Source organism: Patiria miniata, unplaced genomic scaffold (assembly GCF_015706575.1).
Source record: "Patiria miniata isolate m_02_andy unplaced genomic scaffold, ASM1570657v1 HiC_scaffold_9, whole genome shotgun sequence".
NCBI classification, from domain to species: domain Eukaryota; kingdom Metazoa; phylum Echinodermata; class Asteroidea; order Valvatida; family Asterinidae; genus Patiria; species Patiria miniata.
The window spans coordinates 27,447,215-27,467,158 of NW_024037076.1; the positions used below are offsets into that span (position 1 = coordinate 27,447,215).

General features: G+C 39.4%; 1 protein-coding gene across 4 annotated transcripts in view; it reads left to right on the plus strand.

The window, feature by feature from the left end:
• LOC119720013 (protein RRP5 homolog) overlaps positions 1-10,454 on the plus strand; it is a 37,143-nt gene extending 26,689 nt beyond the window's left edge. For all 4 annotated transcript variants that reach the window (XM_038189507.1, XM_038189508.1, XM_038189510.1 and 1 more), the window contains 13 exons: positions 374-560; positions 1,353-1,536; positions 2,368-2,547; positions 3,276-3,389; positions 4,083-4,174; positions 4,973-5,070; positions 5,384-5,563; positions 5,757-5,825; positions 6,551-6,735; positions 7,658-7,826; positions 8,933-9,086; positions 9,294-9,459; positions 9,915-10,454. In XM_038189507.1, coding sequence (XP_038045435.1) covers positions 374-560; positions 1,353-1,536; positions 2,368-2,547; positions 3,276-3,389; positions 4,083-4,174; positions 4,973-5,070; positions 5,384-5,563; positions 5,757-5,825; positions 6,551-6,735; positions 7,658-7,826; positions 8,933-9,086; positions 9,294-9,459; positions 9,915-10,092 — 1,956 coding nt within the window. In that variant the 3' untranslated portion in view covers positions 10,093-10,454. The remainder of the gene's footprint in view (positions 1-373; positions 561-1,352; positions 1,537-2,367; positions 2,548-3,275; positions 3,390-4,082; positions 4,175-4,972; positions 5,071-5,383; positions 5,564-5,756; positions 5,826-6,550; positions 6,736-7,657; positions 7,827-8,932; positions 9,087-9,293; positions 9,460-9,914) is intronic.
• The last annotated feature ends 9,490 nt before the right edge of the window (positions 10,455-19,944 follow it).

Consider the following 19,944-nt stretch of genomic DNA (forward strand, 5'->3'; position numbering starts at 1 on the left):
GCACTTCATTTTCCATGTTCCATGAGCGCGATGACGAATTTATCTACTTGACGCACAGTAAAGATGGAAATCGCACACTGTACACAAATTTTTCAGTAGTTATCCTATTACACGTGCGTATTGTACGGAATGGCGTGCCCATCTTAGTATTACACCATACACGAAGTGAGGTATGGACCATGGCCGTGCTACATGGTTATATGTAGCACGGCTTGTTGCTATGGATCGACCAGTCAGGATCAGGGTTTCAAATTTACTTGAAGATAAAATTTTATACAGGTGGTCATGGGTTAAATAGTTGTTTTTTTAGGTATAAACATGCAAATCCATATCGTTAAGCTGATTGTATTCATTTTAACATGATTTCCAACAGTATGCAGACAATATCCTGTGGGTATTGGTGACCGGTTTCCTGCAGGGCAAGGTCTACCAGTTAAATCTGTCCAAGAATCTCGGCGTCTTGGAGCAACCCGCCAAGTTCTTCACGCCGGGGTCCGTGCGACAAGCCAAAGTCGTCAGTGTCGACCACAAGCATCATGTTCTGGAACTGACACTAGTCGGTGAGAAATAGAGTTAAAGAACTGTATACTCAGTGTGTTACCTCTCAAGTGAAAGATGGAAGAAATATACGTCGGTGAAGGGCAAAACCTAATATTGAATTACGTCACCCAGACGCAAGTTCATCTTTTGACTAGTTTAATTGTAGTTTCCGCTGCTACATGAACATCAGATTCGAACCAGCCAACTGATCCTGAAAGTTTGGTGGTTGAGTGGTAAGACGTCTGCCCTAGAAAGCAGGAGGTCGTGGGTTGGAGTCCCACCCGAGTGATTTTTTTTCCATCTTTCACTCGGGAGGTAACACACTGAGTGTACAGTGTTTATACGTCGGTGAAAACCTAATATTGATTTACACCAGCCGATGCAAATTCATATTATGACCAATACAATAGCAGTAAACCAGATTAATGAAGTATATAATTCAAAAAAAGTAAATGGCGATATAGAACATGGAGATATTTTCTGGATGTCTTGGCTTGTGTCACAAAGCGCTATCTAATGTTGTGCACAGTCCATAGTGGTATAGTTAACAATCGTTTACTGCTGTGATAACATCCAAGCACACAATAACAAACTTATTAGCAAACAAAATTAGAAGCCATCTGTAGAGTTGGAGTCATATTCGCGCTCACTTCGGGCTCCTTAGTCCAGTAGGGTTCATGAAATGCGTGCTGCGCCTTGTATTTAAGAATGCTTGCGGCATGCACAAAGACATGGTTCTATCTCTAATAATGGCTTCTAATTTTGCTCGCCAAATTAGTCTATAAGTTCTTTTGTGTCTCCTCCTTATTTAGGGAGTGGTTCCACTGAGCTGAACCCAGGCATGGTCACCAACGGCCGGATTATGAAGGTATTGCATGGTATTGGCCTGGTCATTCAGCTACCCTGTGGCTATCGCGGGCGAGTCTTTCTGACAGATCTGAGAGACCACTACACAGACGCTGCACTGAAGGGGTACAGAGAGAAACAGTTTGTTAGGTAAGACGTCAACAAGTTGTGATAACTATATAAGGGGTATTCACCTCAACAATTGTATGGTTTCTACAATTTAAAGCATAGATAGCTATACTTTTATGTGCATGCATAAAGCATTTATTCAGGAGAGTGTGGTAGCATGTCATTATGCTTTTTGCATGGTTACAAGGAGATGTACTAAAAATGCTTTGATTGTAGTGGAGAAAAATGCAAAAGAAAAACTGAATGGAGGTGATTTTTGTTCAGATTTATTGACATTTGTAACCTTTGTCTGCTACACATGTTGTAAAGAAATAGTATAAACATTGTGGAATATTAGTGTTTTTTTAAGTGAAACAATTGGCATCATTCATTTTCACGACTTGAAAACTCAAAACTGGCCTTTTTTCTCAGTATTTTACTTTTTTTGACATGTTGATAAATCAGCACTTCAAAGGCCATAACTTGTCAACTGAATGTCAGATTGAAGAGCTACAAACAGTATTATTTAAGGAAAGTTTTTTTCTCTTTCGTAATACCTACAAACCCTCATTTCGACCTCTGCCCAGTTCTGTCTCATTTTGCCAGAACGCCTGATATTTTAGTAACAAGGGCTTTTTCCCCACCGTACAAACCTTTGGATTTGTTCATGTTGAAAAATCCCAAATATTTGTTAAACCAATCAACATTTCTCAGTTGAAATTTCATAATTTCATTATGTCACATTGGCCTGCAGACCTTTGCCTGCCTGTTTAAAAAAAAATGAAAAAAACAACAACTAGAACTGCTTAAATCTCTTCTTAAATTGAGTGAATATTTTTCCTACAATTGAGAATATTCCGTGCAATATATCAGGTGCTGTGTTCTGGAAGTGACAAGCAAAGACAACGTTGCTTTGTCCATGCGACCGTCAACAGTCAGTAAGCACCATGATCCCACCATTGATCGGGATATATCGTCCATTCAAGACCTCTCAGTAGGAGATGTAGTCAAAGGTTACGTCAAGAACTTCACCAAAGTGGGCGTCTTTGTCAGGTTAGTGTGCCTTAATTCCATTGCTTCACATCTTTTTTTATGGGAACTTAAATCTACATGTCATTGTTCGAAATTCATTTTGACATAAACATTTTTTTACTATTAGTGTTTATGAAGGATTTATAGATCTGTTATTTTTTTTTTTATTCTGTAACATTTATTTCAATGATGTCATTCTTTACAAATGTACAAACATGTAGAAATTACATAAGAAATACAATAATATGATAGTTGATATGTATTTGGTGGTTTTTTTTTATTGAAATTCTGAATGTGTTGTGAGATTGAAAAACTGAAAGACAGTGTTTTGTGTGTTAACAAAGTAATATCAATATTACAATTTAAAGATGTAGCTTTGGTTACTGTTAGTGTGGGGAATGTGGCCTAGTGGTTAGGGTTCGTGACTCATGATCAGAGGGTCAGGGATTCGAATCCAGCCAACAGGACATAATTGTGTCCTTGGGCAAGGCACTTTACGCCACTTTGCCTGATTTCGCCACCCAGGAGTATAAATGGGTACCGGCATTAGCTGGGGAGTAACCTGCGATGGACTGGCATCCCATCCAGGGGGAATAGAAATATTGTAAGTCGTTTCATGCCAAGGGAACCAGAGATAAATGCCGGCCTGATGGGCCACATTGGCTCAAGACAGACTTACTTCTTGGTTACTGTTAGTAATCTCTCAATTAATTTCCTCACATTTTCGCATTTTTAAAATAATATTGCAGCTTATCAAGAAAGTTGCAGGGGCGAATTCAGCTGAAGAACCTGTCAGCGTCGTACATCAAAGATCCAGAACCTCTCTTCCCTAAAGGCAAACTCCTCACAGTTAGAGTTCTAAGGTAAGTGATCTCAGTCAAGCAAAAAACATGATTGCACATGCTCGCTATAATTGCAATGTTTCCAACTCATGTGGATTGACGTTGAACTTAAGACGAGATACTTGTATACTCTTTTGCCCTTTTATGAGTTTACTTGTTGCAGTGTGTGCTATATGATTTTCCCCACATTTTCCCTTCATTTCTAAAAATGCGCACTGTTTTTAATTATTCCAGAAATTGGGATATTTTCTTATTTACAAAGCATACTTAGTTTAATGGATTGATTTAATATGGAATACTGTCGTTGTTTGGAAAACAGGAATTGTTAGTGGGAAAAATTGTAAGATCTTTGTGTATCAAAATTTGAGCTTAAGAAATAATTATTTTTTGATTTCTATTTCATGTACTGGTATTAATTGTTACAAGACAGCAACATTTTACACCAACGGCTAACAGTCTAAAGATCTGATAACACTTTTTGAGCACTCCAAGTATGTGAAAATGCACATCCGTAGATTTTTAAATTATGGATGCATACAAGATAAACCACAAGATGTTGCAATACAAACAGCGAACTGGACATGTTCTGGAATCCCTTATCTGGACAGTCTGAAAATCCTCAACAATGGCCTTGCATACTGTACGATGTACTTTTGAATTAGTTCTGAATTAAAACCTACATCCTTACTCAGCGTCCTTTTTCTCTACTTACAGCATTGATAAGAAGTCCAGTAAGATAGAGCTGTCTTCCTCAAGTGCAGACACTGGTGCAAAGGACCCCGTACCCAAGGAAAGTGGGACACCAAGTATGTCAAGGAGTTTTGTTCTTCCTCCTGAAGGGATACTAAAGAAATGAGCATGTGGCTTTCACAATGCACAGCATTTACCTAAACACCACTGTCCCAAAGTCGTGCCCTAGACTTATTTCTTTGTCTTTACACAGTAGCAATGTGCATTATCAATCTATTAGAAGTTGAGGTCATATTTTTTGCTAGTTATTATTTTGATCGATTTGCTATACTTTTCTTTAAGTTTTGCATTGTTGTGCTTCTTTCTCTTTCCGAAAACCCAACCTATTGCAGTTCACCAGAAAATTTCTGTCGGAAAGTTCTGATGCAGTATACATGGTATACTTTAACAAATTCTATATTAGGTGCACAGAAGTCCTTTTTGCATGGAGAATCTTACCACTTTAACTCTAACAGAACTCAACCCATCAAACCCCAATGGCATGTTTTTGTTGGAATCTGTCAGGATGGGTACAGTATCCCTAAACTGATAGTCTTTTACATTGGGTTGTCACACCTCCAGAATCAAAGTCAGAAATATGTGAGTGCAGTTTCCCGTATGGTGTTGGAATTTGCCTGGATGGGTATGGTTCCTAGTAAATCATGCTAGGGAGTTGGGGTTAATAATGTCTATGAGCTCCATGCATGACCAATGGAGGGCGCTTTTTGGCCTAGCAACGGTGCCTTCTTCGATGGGAATTTTGAAAACGGATAGTTTTATTTATGTTGACAAATTATAGGGTATATGAACATTTTCAGTGAATGATTTCTTTAACGTACCTCATCAGACAAGTCTTTTCTTTGTTTAATTAAAAGAACCACAGGCTAGGAAGAGAAGACGTCAAGATTCACAGGGTGACGATTCTGACAGCGGCTTAGAAGAACCAGAAACGCTGAGTGACTCGGAGGTGGAGGTAAGCCAGATTTGTGAAAAAAATAAAAAATTAATAAATTTCCTGTAAACCTCAAATCTCTCAGAGATTACAAACATCAATCAATCTGAAAATCGGGGGAAAAAACACGTCCTTTTAGTTTTTGCATTTTCTCTTTTAGGGTTTGTGCCCAGTTATGTCTCATTTTGCCACAACGACTCACATATGAAGATCAAAAATAAGGTTTAATGGGACACAAAGGTACGCTTTCATGTATTGCATTTAAGTAAAACCTATTTCATTGCCCTTTAAAAGTGTCAGAGTTATAATGCATGGCCTCTCAACAACGTTGCAGGTTGTACACAGACCACAAGAGGATGTCCCGGTGGCCAGACTACAGGTTGCTTCAGGTTTCACCTGGGACAGCAGCCTGAAGACAAAGGAGGAGACGAGCATGACAGTGTTGCTGGGCAACCAGGAGGACTCCGGCAGTGATGAGAGTGAGGTGGAGGAGGAACAGACTTCTCTGAAGGAGGTCAGTTTGAAACAAGGCTATAAGGAAGTAAAAGTCTGTTGCGAGTCATTGTGACAGTGCTGTAGTTGAGAACTTTTCTGAGATCTCATTAGTTTGATAAATAGGCGTGGGCCGGATCATGTTCTCTAATGAAGACATCTATTCATAGGAAATATACAGGAATATAAGAATGTCTTATCTTTTTCATTCTCAGCCCCCACAGAAGAAAAGCAAGAAAGAGAAACAAGCAGAGGAGAAGGCGGAAGAAGATTTACTCTACAAGGTGACCTTTTTGTTTGATAATCGCCCTTTGTACAACAGAGTTATGCATGGTATAATACAGTTTTTACAAAGTAATGCAGTTATATACGGCGGGTCCAAAAAAAGCAGAACCCCAAAACAAAGAAATATACTTTATATAAAAAAACTATGCAGCGCCAAATTTAATTATGACTTGAAAGCCCATTTATTAAACTACTTTTAGGTGAGAAAATTGTTTCAATTGTGCTATACGTTAAAACTTTATCACTATTTAAACGAAGTAACCCTAAAATCAGTTTCGTCCAAAAAAGCAATAGTGTTCTGACTGTTTGGAACTAAATTAGCAAAACAAAAATGCTAAAAGAAAATGACACAGAATACTTGTTTCAACAACTTTAGGACACAATATCTTTATTAACAACCCTGCTTTGGTCCCAAGTCAGGCTATTAGCATGTACATACATAGTGCAAAGACCAGTCATGAGTCAGGAACTATACTGTCAAAACCATTTGGTATTACAGAATTGAAAGTTTGAACGTTTGTAATTGAAATTCTCAATTTTGAAATGGTAGGCCTAAATGTTAGGAGCTCTACATTTTCATACTCAAAATTGGGACCGAAATTGGGTTGAAAGTCAGGACATCAGAGCCTGAAGCAAAAAGACTGAGACAATATTGCGGTTTGAAAAATATCTGATAAATGGTTTACATGTAGTTTAATCTGGAGACTGTCTCTTCCGTGTTCAGATGGAGCGTGAGTTGATGGACGATGACCGGACGCCGGAGACCGCCGACGAGTTTGATCGTTTGGTCTTGAGCTCGCCCGACTCCTCGCTAGTCTGGGTGCGCTACATGGCATTCCATCTGCACTCGGCCGAGACGGAAAAGGCCCGGGCGGTGGCAGAGAGGGCTCTGAAAACCATCAGTTTCAGGTTGGTGAAAAGAATGAACTCCCATGTGCGTATGTTCCTCCTTAATGGTAGCACACACTTGCATGCTGTTGCTGTTGTGTACTAATAAATGTCATTTTGTTATGATCAATTTTAGTAGCTATGCAGTTGAGAAATTGGCTGCTAAAACTCACCTTACCCACCCATCCAACCCTAGGCTTTCAACTTCTGCGCAGCGACGGAACGTGTTCCCGAAAGAAGGAAATTATGCACAGTCGACCTGTGAGAAGTTACAACACCTTGCGCGCATCCGGATCATCTTATTTCACTGTGTAGCCAATCAGTGTGTGACAAAAATGGTTGAATGAACGCACATGGCCATGGAAGATTGTTATCAACACGCGCACTGCCATTTTGAAGACTACACATGATCACGTCTATGCCCTTTGTGACGTGAGCTTGGTTGCAATCATTTTGTGTTGAGATGCCGCTTTTTCCACAAGAATCATGCAATTTCTTAGTTTTGTGACATGAGCATTGTGACCTGCTACAGGCCGACGGCTCCATCGTGGTGCAAGCAAATCGCTGGTCAACCTGAGGCCACCCTTACAGATGGTGTCTGCCGGGTACTTGCATTGTTCTCCAAGTATCCCCTTTCATTAGAATCTCCACTGCGGGGTACGGCCGGATTGCATTATATTCCAAATGTTCTAAGTGCAGCATACTTAGCACTGTATATTTTGTGCCGTCCAGTAGTTTGCTAAAGCAATTGACAAATTTACTTTGGTGTGACTTGAACCCATTACCTGCTGCTTAGGGCAGATGTCTTAACCACTTTGCCACCGAGCTTGCCGGGGTCGTCTGGCCAGTACGAACTTGTAGCAGGTACTACAATCAATAACTGTTGCCCTGTCTGCAGTTCTGAACCAGTGTCATTTGGTCTTGATTTTTTTTTTTTTTACAGAGAGGAGCGAGAGAAGTTGAATGTCTGGGTGGCCTACCTGAACCTTGAGAACCTGTACGGCACAGAGGAGACGTTACTCAAGGTGTTTGAGAGGGCCCTGCAAAACTGCGACTCGCTCAAAGTCTTCCAGAATCTTGTCAGCATTTACTCCCGCACTGGCAAACTCGAGGTGGGCTTCATGTTGTTAGGATTTCCTAAACGTTAATCAGAACTTTTCTTATCATTGGGACATTGCAGAAAAATCTAGTTGTCTACCCGTAAGTAGTATATTACGTCTAAAACCCAAGAAAAGTAAAGTAAGAACTTAGTTGTGAGTCTCAAATTTCAATGAAGTTTTCTCCTATGTGGGTGATGCAAAGGGCATTTCAACCTATTCTGTGGAACCTGTGCTATAAATATGAATAAACCATGTATTTATTATGTTTACTTCCTAAAATTTCTATGCAACATACCTTTAGGTATTGCACATTACACTCTCAAAGTTTGAGGTCAAAATCCATTCCTATAATGGCACTGTTGATATTATTTACTGACTAGTTACATGTAGTGCAGTGATTTAAAGAGATTCAGTAAAAAGAAACTGATATCGAGTTATAAGCTGAACTGTTGAAAGCACTTTATTTTAATTTGAAAGCTAAGTAAGGGCATCACCTCTGCACCCTTATTGGCATTCTAAAAAATTCTTGTCATTATGTACATGTATGTTTGTATACATGTAATTCACCGAACAAAATCAGAAGCAATTTTTGCGTGCATGCCGTACGCATTCTTAAAGACAAGGCACATGCGCATTCTGGTAGCCCTATTGGTCAAGGAACGTGGAGTGTGTGCGATTTACCTGAGTGCAACTCACGTGGGCCTGGTGCCACCGCAGAAAATGGCTGTCGCCGAATTAGTCTATAAGGTTTACATTTTTAATTCACCTATCGCCGTTTGTGAGTTAACCATGCCCCTTAGACAACTCTATGGAATCTTTGTACACTAACTTTTGTTTGTCTCAGATTTTGCGCGTTCCTCGTCTATTTGTTTATCATGTAATTGGACAATATTTCACAAGCTGCATTGATGTGATTCTAACGTGATTCTACTGCAATAGGTCAATTAACCTTACTATGGGCTATTTTTTCTGTGTGGTGAAGGCAACGCTGAAAAAGTTACAATTTAATTTGAAAACTTAATTTGATTTATTTTTTTGTTGGGGGAGGTGCTGCAACCAAAAATCACAGACGCACACCTTCTTTAAATTTGTTGGTTTTTTTTAATTTGTTGACACAGTCAGCAGAGCAACTGTACAATACCATGGTGAAACGCTTCAATCTGAACAAGGACGTGTGGATCAGCTATGGTAACTTCCTGATGCAAAACGGACGCCAAGACGCCGCGCACAAACTCATGCAGAGAAGCTTCAAGAGCCTGACTCCCAAAGAACGTAAGAAGAATGGGTAACATCTATACTTCAGTTTGATACAAAGCTCCCATTGTAACAGGACTTTTGTGCAGGAAATTTATTTGAGCTTAATAACCATGGGTCGGTTGTTTCCCTTAAGCCTGTTCTACAAATATTTTCTTGTTGGATGCCTCCCAAGTGTCTCAAAAGGGAATTTTTACTTATCAGTACTTTTTTTCATTTTTGCAGACATTGATGTGATTGTCAAGTTTGCACAGATGGAGTTCAAATTTGGCGAGGCCGAGCGCGGCAAAACCATGTTTGAGAATGTCCTGAGCAACTACCCCAAGCGAACCGACATCTGGTCAGTCTACCTTGACATGATGATCAAGCAAGCAGATGTGCAGGCCATCAGGTACCAGACTTCTGCTTTTCTGAAAAGCCCAAGTTTGTGTTTTTTCTGCAGTGTGAAATTAACAAATTCCATGCTAAAGCTGTTTGAAGTGATGTGCTCCATTGAGAAAAAGTTATGCTAGTGGTTGTTACTTTCTGTGAAAATTGAGTACTTTAATAGGACCAATAAACACATGCATGTGTGGACAAGAAAGTTATCGTTGACAAAAAGTATCATCTGAAAATAAAAAAGGTAAGTTTACAATGAAAATAACGCTACAATCACTTGCACATATGCACAGTTTTCTCTTTTCGAATATTCAAACCGGCAAAAAGCTATTCGAATATTCGATTGATGATCGAATATTCAAATTTTGGTATATTCGGGATAGCCCCAACTCTTGTTCGCGCACGGAGCCCACAGTCTTTATGTGTGATATCGCACCCTGACTTCTGATCTTTTCGTGTTCCCACCAGACACCTCTTTGAAAGAGTCATCCACCTCAGTCTCTCGGCCAAAAAGATGAAGTTCTTCTTCAAGCGCTACTTGGAGTTTGAGAAGAAGTGCGGCACTGAGGCGGACGTGGCTGAAGTCAAGCGGAAAGCCCTTGAATATGTGGAATCGAAGATGACGGTCGACACAGAGGCAACATGAGGAAAGATCAAGCAATGCATCATATCCCTTTGCAATTTAAACGATGATGCATGATTAGGTTTTACAGAGCTAAGTTTTTTGGCTGTACAGTTTTTGGGTGGGGGATGTTCGTAGTATTTGTCTTTTATCATGGTCTTCTCCAGAAATGTACCTACGTACACTAACCCCTGCATGCCATGCCTCCAATAAAAGAAAACCCGACCAGCGGCCTTTAATTTGGGTTTTTCATCAAGACTGAATCAGGGTTAGGGATCTCTCTTATCTCAAGATTTTATCTCGTTGAGGCAGTTCAGCACCAGATGAATGCCTACCACCATCAGGGAACAATTAGTATCACTTGACTTAACGACTAGTATGGCATGCCTGAATCCTTCTTCTGCCTAAGTGCACCTAGATTTTTCATAAATTAAATCAAACGTAATATTCGTTTTTGTCGGGTAATGAAACCATGTTTTCTTTCTTTGATCATTGAAATTGATGCACAAACAATGGAAATCATGAAGTTGTCAGACTATTCCTGTACATGTAACATGTATGGGGTTTCAAAAAGGTAGATCCAGCAGGAAGTAAACTGTACTGTTTGTGGACTGGCCTCCTGTGGTGTAACTGATTGCCTTAAGGGATTAACAAATAATGTTACACTGGGCTCAGTCAAAGATAAACATCGAAAGCCTGGTATGAAAAGGGCCTAGGATTTTAAAAGGGAAATTCACCTCATGTGTGAACAGCAGAGGGCGCCGTTGCACTTTACCACAGTCTCAACTACAGTTGATGGACTCTTGCGCTTCCCTGGTTCATACACACTACTCATTGTTTTGATCAGATCTATGGCTCGTAAGTGAGACAAGTAGACTGGTTCCAAGCCCCTCCACCATCGTTCTTAGAACGATTATAGAGGCAGGAACCAGTCTGGAGAGTTACCTGTCTGTGTTGAATGAGATGCGTGTACATGACACATTGCAGACAAGATGGTGCCCACATGGGAAAGAACATTGCATCCTGACGCTGCTTTTTACTTCATCTCAATGAAGGTCATTCATTGCGAAAAAGGATGATGAGACATGAATCTGCATGGGACTGAGAAACATTTCCAATGTGTTAGGAATATACTTTGAAAATATTCTTGACTCTCCGTAGACTTTGTACACAAGCGCTGAAGTGGCGTGTGGATACTACATTCTTTCCAACATGACCCTTTCATGCCCCTCTGCTTTTACACAGTCGAGGGGGTACTCGTATTTTTTGTTCATTTATGACTTAACACACCTATCCTAGCAGTGAGTGTTGGTTTGGCCATATATGTAGGCGAAGAATTGAACAAACATGTAGTCCTGCACAGTAACGTTTTTACAAGAATGTACTTTACCACAGTTATTTATCATAGTGCTATTGATCAGTCTAATAATGTTTCCCAAAATAACCTTGTTTGTCTCTTTTTATCAATCAATATCTTACAGGACAATCCCCCCCCCATAAGCTCAATGTTAGATACATGTTTGTGTTTTATATGGGCAATTTCCAATCATGCCATTGAAGGGCAAAACCTAATTTTGAAGCAATGTCTGTTTAATACCTTGTTTCTCTAATGCCTCCGAGGAATATTGCGGGATTGATTTTAAACCAGTGTCATGTTAGAAATGTCAACAGTGAAGCAAAGTCTCGAATGTATGTGATGACAAATTTAAATTTAAAATATAGTGGCGACTCTGGACGCTGGCAACCTTGTTTTTTGGTGGTTGATATTTCCAGGATATTATTTTACTTAGTTATGTTACTTATTTTACTTGGTCTTGAGCATTTATTTGACAGTAAATCCAAGTTGCAATGCAACAGTCATTCAACGCTAACAAGTATACATAATGGGAGCGCGACACAGATTTCAGAGACATTAATTTTTGGGTGGGGCAAATCTTTTGGCATTTGTTAGCTTTCACAATAGACCAGGCAAGGAAGAAAGCTTTAATATTCGAACAAATTATATTTGATAGGGGTCTGTTTGTATGTTTTTTGGTAGTCCTACCTGGTTATCCTTAAATACGTCTGAGGGATTGGAACAATAAACTCTGTGGACCTGAGCCCAATCATCAGAACTTGGTTTTCGTATACAAACCTTCGTTGTGGCGTGACATAAAAAAAAAATTACATAATTTTGTCAAAGTTGTAATTTTAGACTGATACCCATCCAACTTGCAATTTTACACCAAATACGATTAGACATGTACGGGGTGCCCAAAAAATGCAACTCTAAAACATTTGCCTTTTTTTTTCAAAAACGTGATCTGTGAGTTTTTATGTGTTGGATATCCGATGAAAGCTGAGAGCTTTTTTTTCCAATGCTGAAAAAAGCATGAAAACAGCATATTGGGTTGCTGAGAAAATGCCCATTTGGTGAGAAAATGCCCATTTGGTAACAAAACTCTTTCTTGGTCCATTCCAATGGCATTACCACAGTTAAGGGATTTACAATGTACCTATTTGCGTATGAATTGCATGTGGTGCATTGTGTCCTAATCCTTACAAACAACACAGTACATAATATGTCAAGAGTACAAATGAATTTGATTGAAATACCTGTTATTTTCCACCTGAACATGTATCTTATCCTTTTTAGTCCTATTTTAAACATTTTCAGCATCATAAATAAGTCAAAATATTACAGAAATTGCACTTCAAGAAAGACAATTGCACAGTGGGCGAACAGTAACATGTTTCACTGTTTGAAGCACCTTTGGATCTGGGATTTTTTTTACATTGGCTTATCTAGCTCCCAGACCTATGTTCTTGAAACTCAATGGTTCTTGGGTCTGGAGTGCTGAATGGTAACACATAGCAACCGACGAAAACTAGTTTGCCAATGAAAAGATGTGTTCATTGGATGACGTCACTCCGCCCCGATCTATACCCGTTGAGAATACAGTCACCATGTACACGATATAAATCCATCGCTTGCTATTTCGGGATCGAATCAGAATAAAGGAAGCAAGTTACCATACCAGGGTCTTATATTGGCTCCAGGTTGAAAGAACCTTCCCAAGAACCTAAACAGTGTCCCCATTATTAAGTTAAAGATCATTCCTCCTCGACGATAGAAATCGGAAAAAATAAAAACGTTAAAAAAGAGAGTAATTATTTTGTTTACTTGGTATTTACAGTCAGTGGCGTGACTAGGGTTAAACCTAATTCTGGTGGGCCGGGGGGGGGGCACCTGGGTGCACATAATTTTCAATGGGGCACGGAAGGCAAATGACATATTTTTGTTCATTTTAAGATTTTAAATGGGGAGCGGGGGGGTAACATACATTCGTTGTTGAAAAGGTCCACTTTATGGCTTTATGGTGAAAAGGTCCACTTCATGGCAAAAACTACCCTTTTCCACCAGGCTTTATCGCCATTTTTTTTTTGCAGAATAGTGTCCCCCAAAAACCTCTCTTGTTGTGGTCGACATCATACAAATGGTAACCGCGGAATCTGAATCTTCTGTACACAGAAGTAAAGATCGTATGACATTTCACTTGACTCCAAAGATTTTAATTGATCTTCCAGAAAGCAAAATAAAATATGCACGTGGTACTTAATCGGATTGCTCCAATTTTTGTGACTTTTTGGACTTCGAATTTTGTTTGTTGTTTTATATTTTGATGACATCATAATGATGTAAAAAAAAAAATAGTCAGATGACTCATTTTGAGGTAAAATGGAAATCTTCATATAGTGGCAATAAAGAAAGACAAGGCAAGCCTAGCCAAGCTGTTCCCAAATCACAAAAAAATATATATATTCAACCGGTTCCGAATGGCTATTCACTGTAGGCCTTTGTGTGCCTCTGTGTACACAATAGCCCATTCATGTGGCGTTACGGGGTAATCCTATACAATAGCACTGCCCAGCCCATCAGTGACAGTCAATGAGTCCGTGAGTCTATACTCTCTGGATCCAAATGGTTAGGTTTCTGAGTTTATTTCTTTGTAGATTGTGTTTATCCAGCTTACAAACTCATGGGGCATCGAACCGGGGACATCCGTGGTTTAGTCGAGTAAACACAAACAAAGACATGTAAAAGTAGGCCTACATGTAAACAGGTATATTGAATGTTAATACGTTTGTGATACACTTTGAAACGTGTAAATTATTTTCGCAAACTGACTTGATATATCTAAATTATTGAATAGCATTGCTAGAAACTACCCGACTCCGAGTCTGAAAATGTTATCAAAATGCGTCGCGCAGAGGGAAATAATGGTTGTCTCTTTTGTTGATGTTCATAAAATATGCAAAACGTCTGCTCGTCTATTTCCTTTCCACATCTGAAGCGGTACATAGAAGGATGACTAATGATGTCATTTGAGTTGTTTTCAATGAAAAGGTATTGTTGCTTTGATGTGAAGCGTGTGGCAAATATCACCTACGGAGAAGCTTTTAAAAAGCTTGACGAACATGCAGCGCGTGATTGTATAGGTTTTGGAATTTGAAAGGTCGAATTTTCTTTTCCGAACAAAGTTTAAAGGAATATAATGTCCTGCAACAAATAAATTTGCTTGTTTATTTTTGCAGGCCTTTATACAGCTTTAAAAAGTGGTTTTAAATGGCGCGCTCCAGTTCAGAAATTGCGCACACTATTCAGAAACAAATTAGGAGCGTCCCGCTCTTAATTCCAAACTTGAAATCAATTAATTGATTATTTGTAGTGGGCCGTTTGACTAGAAAATTATCCATTCAATTTGAAAAAACTATTTTTTCAAGGTGCCACACCCAAAAAGCACGTAAACACCAACTTTAAGCAGGGTGGCCTCATCAGTAATAACAACTTAAATTATTTAAAAACATGGCGGTTCGCACCATGTCCCTTTGGCCACATTTTCGGCATTTGAAAAAGAGAGAAAGTCTGACAACAAGATACCGAAGGGAAAGCGTTCCCTTTGCGCAACTGCCTGGCAGATGTGATAAAATATCTTGTGTAGAGTAAGCCGGTAATGCTGTGAAGGGCCATCGTGATATTTGCACTTCATGGTGATAAATGAAGGATTTTCTTGTTTTTAAAGCCTTCTACACTCCAAACAGTAAACAATCCAAAACATGAAATTATCGGGGATTTCAGACCGTAACGCCCTCTTTAAATATACTTTATTCATTACTGTGCAATTCTGTATGGTCCTCCACCACCTCTCTCAGTTCGTATAAACTGTAGACCAACAGGGGGACTTGAAACCTGACAGAAAAACGAATACCATATCTGATACATCATCAAAATGCGCAAAGCTGTCATGGTCAAGTGGCAACAAGCATAGGCGTTGCAATAGATGTGTGGTGGTTATCGATAGGTGTTGACAGAACTACGAGTTTTACTTCTCGTTAACCCGCCCTACCTACATGTACCTCCGCACTAGCATGTAGTGATAACACGCAAGAAAAACAAGGTGCGTGTCACCCTTGGCCTTCATAACGGCCAAGGATTTAGATCTTAGAGTCAGGAAACTGTTGTTTTGCCCTATGGTAGATCTTTATCGAAGCATCCTCCGTCACAAAGGTGAAAAGGCTAAAGTTGAGTGACTGAGGGAGAAGGGTACGTACTTCAATAGAAAGAGCCTTCTTTACATTGATTTGCGTTTCATAATCATGGTTATATCGACCTTAATCGTTCCCGCTGCATCGCCACTTGTTTGCGAAACATAAAGTACCTGTACTTGCCACTGATGCTGATTATGACCATTATAGCAATAACTCGTTCTTCCGTGTACGTTTTCCAGTCCCGGTAGAAAGGCCAGTCGATTTGGCTGCGTTTTTGGAGCCTCAGTTTTGAAGCTGGTTGAGTTCACGACATTGGTTTAGCTCTTGGGCGCACAATGAAATTGCCAATTTACAAAGTCGAAATATGGTGGTGTGGTATTACTGTATGACTTGCACATATCTACGGCGTTTGACGATAGCAACCCAAGTCACTGCTTCTGTAAGAAAGTGACCTAGATCAATCATCTGTTTCCCCTTAAAAACCATCAAGTTTGATATACCACAGAAGTACGTAAAGAGCATGTTTTTCTACTCGGCTGAGAAAAAGAAACGCTGAAATTGATTAATGCAAGCAGTTATAATTATACATGGTTTACTAAAAGAACCCATGTTTATAGCTGTTCATGGAATGCCACTGGACGCTATAAAACTAAGTGAGAAATACACATTACACACGCATTCAAACACAAGTGAGTTTATAATCATGAGTAATGAGCGAACCTTTATTTTTTACTGTCGAATTATGCGGTTTGAATATGACTTAACAACTTAATTATGTTTTTTCTCCCTGAAATATTGATGGCGATTTGTCTTTTCTTCTTTGCAAGTTTTCGTTCGTTCATGGAGGTGGGAAAACGTCCATGTTTCATTGTATTCAATGGGTATTCATCAGAACGGTAAATGATCAGAGGTGGACAGCTGGCATTTGTAATCTTGTATTAAAATAGACACAACTTGGGAATAGAGTATGCAAATGACGAGAAATTATCAGTTACTAAAAAGTCAACAACTATGTTATTTTTATGAAATGGAGCGAGCCACAATTTTTTTATTTCAAAAAAATTGTAATTCGGCCACTTTCTTTTTGACTCACCCTGTGCATTATTATACAACAGATATATTAAATAATCTTATTCACAAGAATGAACAAAATAAATCGTTGTCATTATTATAACAGGAACAAACAATCTAAATAACTTGCGACTATGAAATGAAACCCATGGCACTCGAAGTTATAGGTTAAATAAAATGTATTAGTTTAGAGCCTGAAAATACGCCATTTTGTCTTTGCGCTTGCGGACTCCTCGCGCGGCCCTTCTACGGGCATTTTACACGGGGTTGCCCTTTCTCTGGCTATAATTTTTGACAGAATAATGATACAACCATACATACAACCGTACATAGTAGTCTGGTTGTGTACGCTCGACCAAACATTAAAAAAATCTTGTCTATCGTACTCTCACTGCATGGAGTTGTCAGTCATCCACTGCTTGCAACTGTAGGGCACAGGAACCGCGTCCCTAAGTGGCACTGCCCAGCCGAGTGGACAGAGGGCTGACTGCATTGAGTCACCAGCATATTCGACATTCATGTACTCCCCCCCCCCCCCCCCGCGGCTCTTCCATTTCTTTTCAGGTATATATACCTTGTAGATTTAGAAGTGATTTGAACTTAACCCAAAGCCTTGACAGTAACAATGAGTGATGATTACTTTACGTTTTTATTACGACTGTAATTATTGTTGGGATCTTGACATGACAGTCACACGTCTGACATTTTCTGTCTACTTAGAGGACCACGTGATTAAATTTTCGGACGTCGGGCTGTCAGTGTCTCATGGGAATGAGATGGTAGGCGTAATTACCTTTATAGATGTGAAGGGCTTATTGAAGAGGATCGCATGATTTAATGTTCGGACTGTCATGACTCACGAGACTAATTAGCTGCCGCAGGTGCAATGTACATATAGGCCTAATTACTCACTGTTTTGGTTTTAGATTGGTCAAATTACGCCGATTTCAAACTTGAATTAAATGAATAGTTACATGAATATGAAACGTTCATGCAATTTGTTCTCGCACTTAATATTGATATACTAAATCTTAACATTTGATGAGACATTTAGGAACTGTTAAAAATGGTTAAACATCAGAAAGCACGATCTTGGAACAATTTATACATTATATACATGCTCTAAATTTGAAAACAGAAGAAACTTTACAAGAGCAAGAGAGTATGTATTTGAAACAAAACCAAATTTCTTCTTCTAATTTTAAAAACTTCTGCTCAAAAAAAATCAGGGGAAAGTGACCAGGCGTCGCCTCAAATTGCACCACAGAGCATCTAGAATCCAAAATTTTCCGGGGCCCTTAGGCTAAATTGTTTAAGAACGTGATGAGTGGCACAGAAAAAAACAACCTTGCCCCACGTCCAAGGACAACAAGGATCTCGTGAAGATAATACGCACCCGCTCAAGGAAATTGAAGAAATCCTTAAAAGATTGTCTCCTTGTACATGTTGTAAGCACACAATGCTTATCTTCATCCGAGGCTTTGGAACGAAACTGTCACAGCATATTACAAAATGGAAAAGCGAAGGAAATTACTTTGAGAGTTATTCTTGACAGATGAATTTACAATTGTCAGTCAAATTACACAATGGCGTCACATCGGCGCATGAAACCAAATATTTTTATTCTCCCATAAACGATCACTGCTTTTGTCTTTATGTAACTTGAAGAAAATTAAGTGTAAATTCAGAGCATAAACATTATTTTTTTATAGATGTATTTGATTAATATAATTCATAGGCTAATGGATTCTGGCTGCTTACTTATAGAAAGACATAAAGGCCACAAAATTGCCAAATTGGCATTTACCCGCATGATTTGTGATCAAGAGCTTTTTTTATACTGGCGCACATTTCCACTGAGCGCTTTTTACAGAGTTTTCATTCTGCACCAATGAATCATGGTTTATGAAACATCACACTACCTATTATGTTAATTTTTGTCAATAAAGTACGGGGTTGATGTCCTGAGATTGATATGTCCCAAGAGAATAGCAAGCAGTCTTAATAGGGGTTCGGGAAAAAACCGCAATTGTATAGTTTTAAGCCTGTTAATACACATCATTCGAGATTATAAAATGCCCCACCGTACGCGACGAAACGAAGCCTAAATCAAATTAAATCACAAATTGTGGCATCGCAAATAACGCATTTCAAATGACACATAGGCCTATTGGCACCTAGTTATCCAAACACCTCGCGTCTACAAACGTACAAAGCAAAAGAAATATAATCAAATTGTGCACACGTGAAGTGTCTGATCACATTTTTACGAGAATGTTTTCCCATAATGAAATAATACAATTATCCAATTATAAAGAAAAACAGTCTGGTTATTTCTGTGAATGATCAATGATGGGCGACATTTCCCAGTGCATGGACGTGATTACAAAGTAAGTATAATCTTAACTAACACTGGGACGTTCGAGGATGATGTAATTTTGTTTTATGTCGAGTTCTCTGCATCAGTGCAACAACGTAGTATTGGTAAACCAACTACAGTCACAGTCAGATCATAAGGAATTGTTACCATCTTTATTTTATTACAAAAAAAGGGTGAATCTGAGCAACAATCAACACTCCTTAGATCTTAGGGCTTGCGTCACTCGCAAATTATTCATTTGCGTCAGCAGTTTTCCCCCGTCTCAACAGATCAGCTAGAGTGCGTTCGATAACTTCCCCCAGCTTACTCGCGCCTGGCTCCTCGCGTAATGACAGGCATGCACAGTGGAGCTAAATAAACGAACGGTTTCAAGTAAAGTTTTATGCAAGAGCTGGAAACATAGGCGTCGCCAGGATTTTTTCTAGAGGGGGGCAAAACATACTTTCCAAAAAAAAATCCAGTCAACATATTCTCGATTTATCAGTTTTAGAGGAGGGTAGGGACAGGATGGGCGGGGCCCCCACATGGAGTTGGGGCCCCCACCCATTAGATTGTACCAATATGACTTTCTCTTAAATTTGCACCAATATGACTTCTCGCGTCTTCTCTTTTTTCTTCTTCTTCTTCTTTTTTTTTTTTTTTTTTGCTTTTCCAGGGGACGCGCTGACAATAATTCGTAGCCGTAGCTCCGTGCATAGAGCTACATAGCGTTTGTATGCTCCGTGGAAGCCCGTTTCGGACACGGCCTGAGGCGCCCGCCGGACGTTGCATGGCCTTATAGGATACTTTCCCAAGTAACCGGCTCGGCGAGTCGGTCACTTGGGCCAGGCTCGAGTAAGCGCGAGAAGTCACGTGAGAGGTAAATCGAACGCTGTCGCGCTTGCACGAGTAAGCGC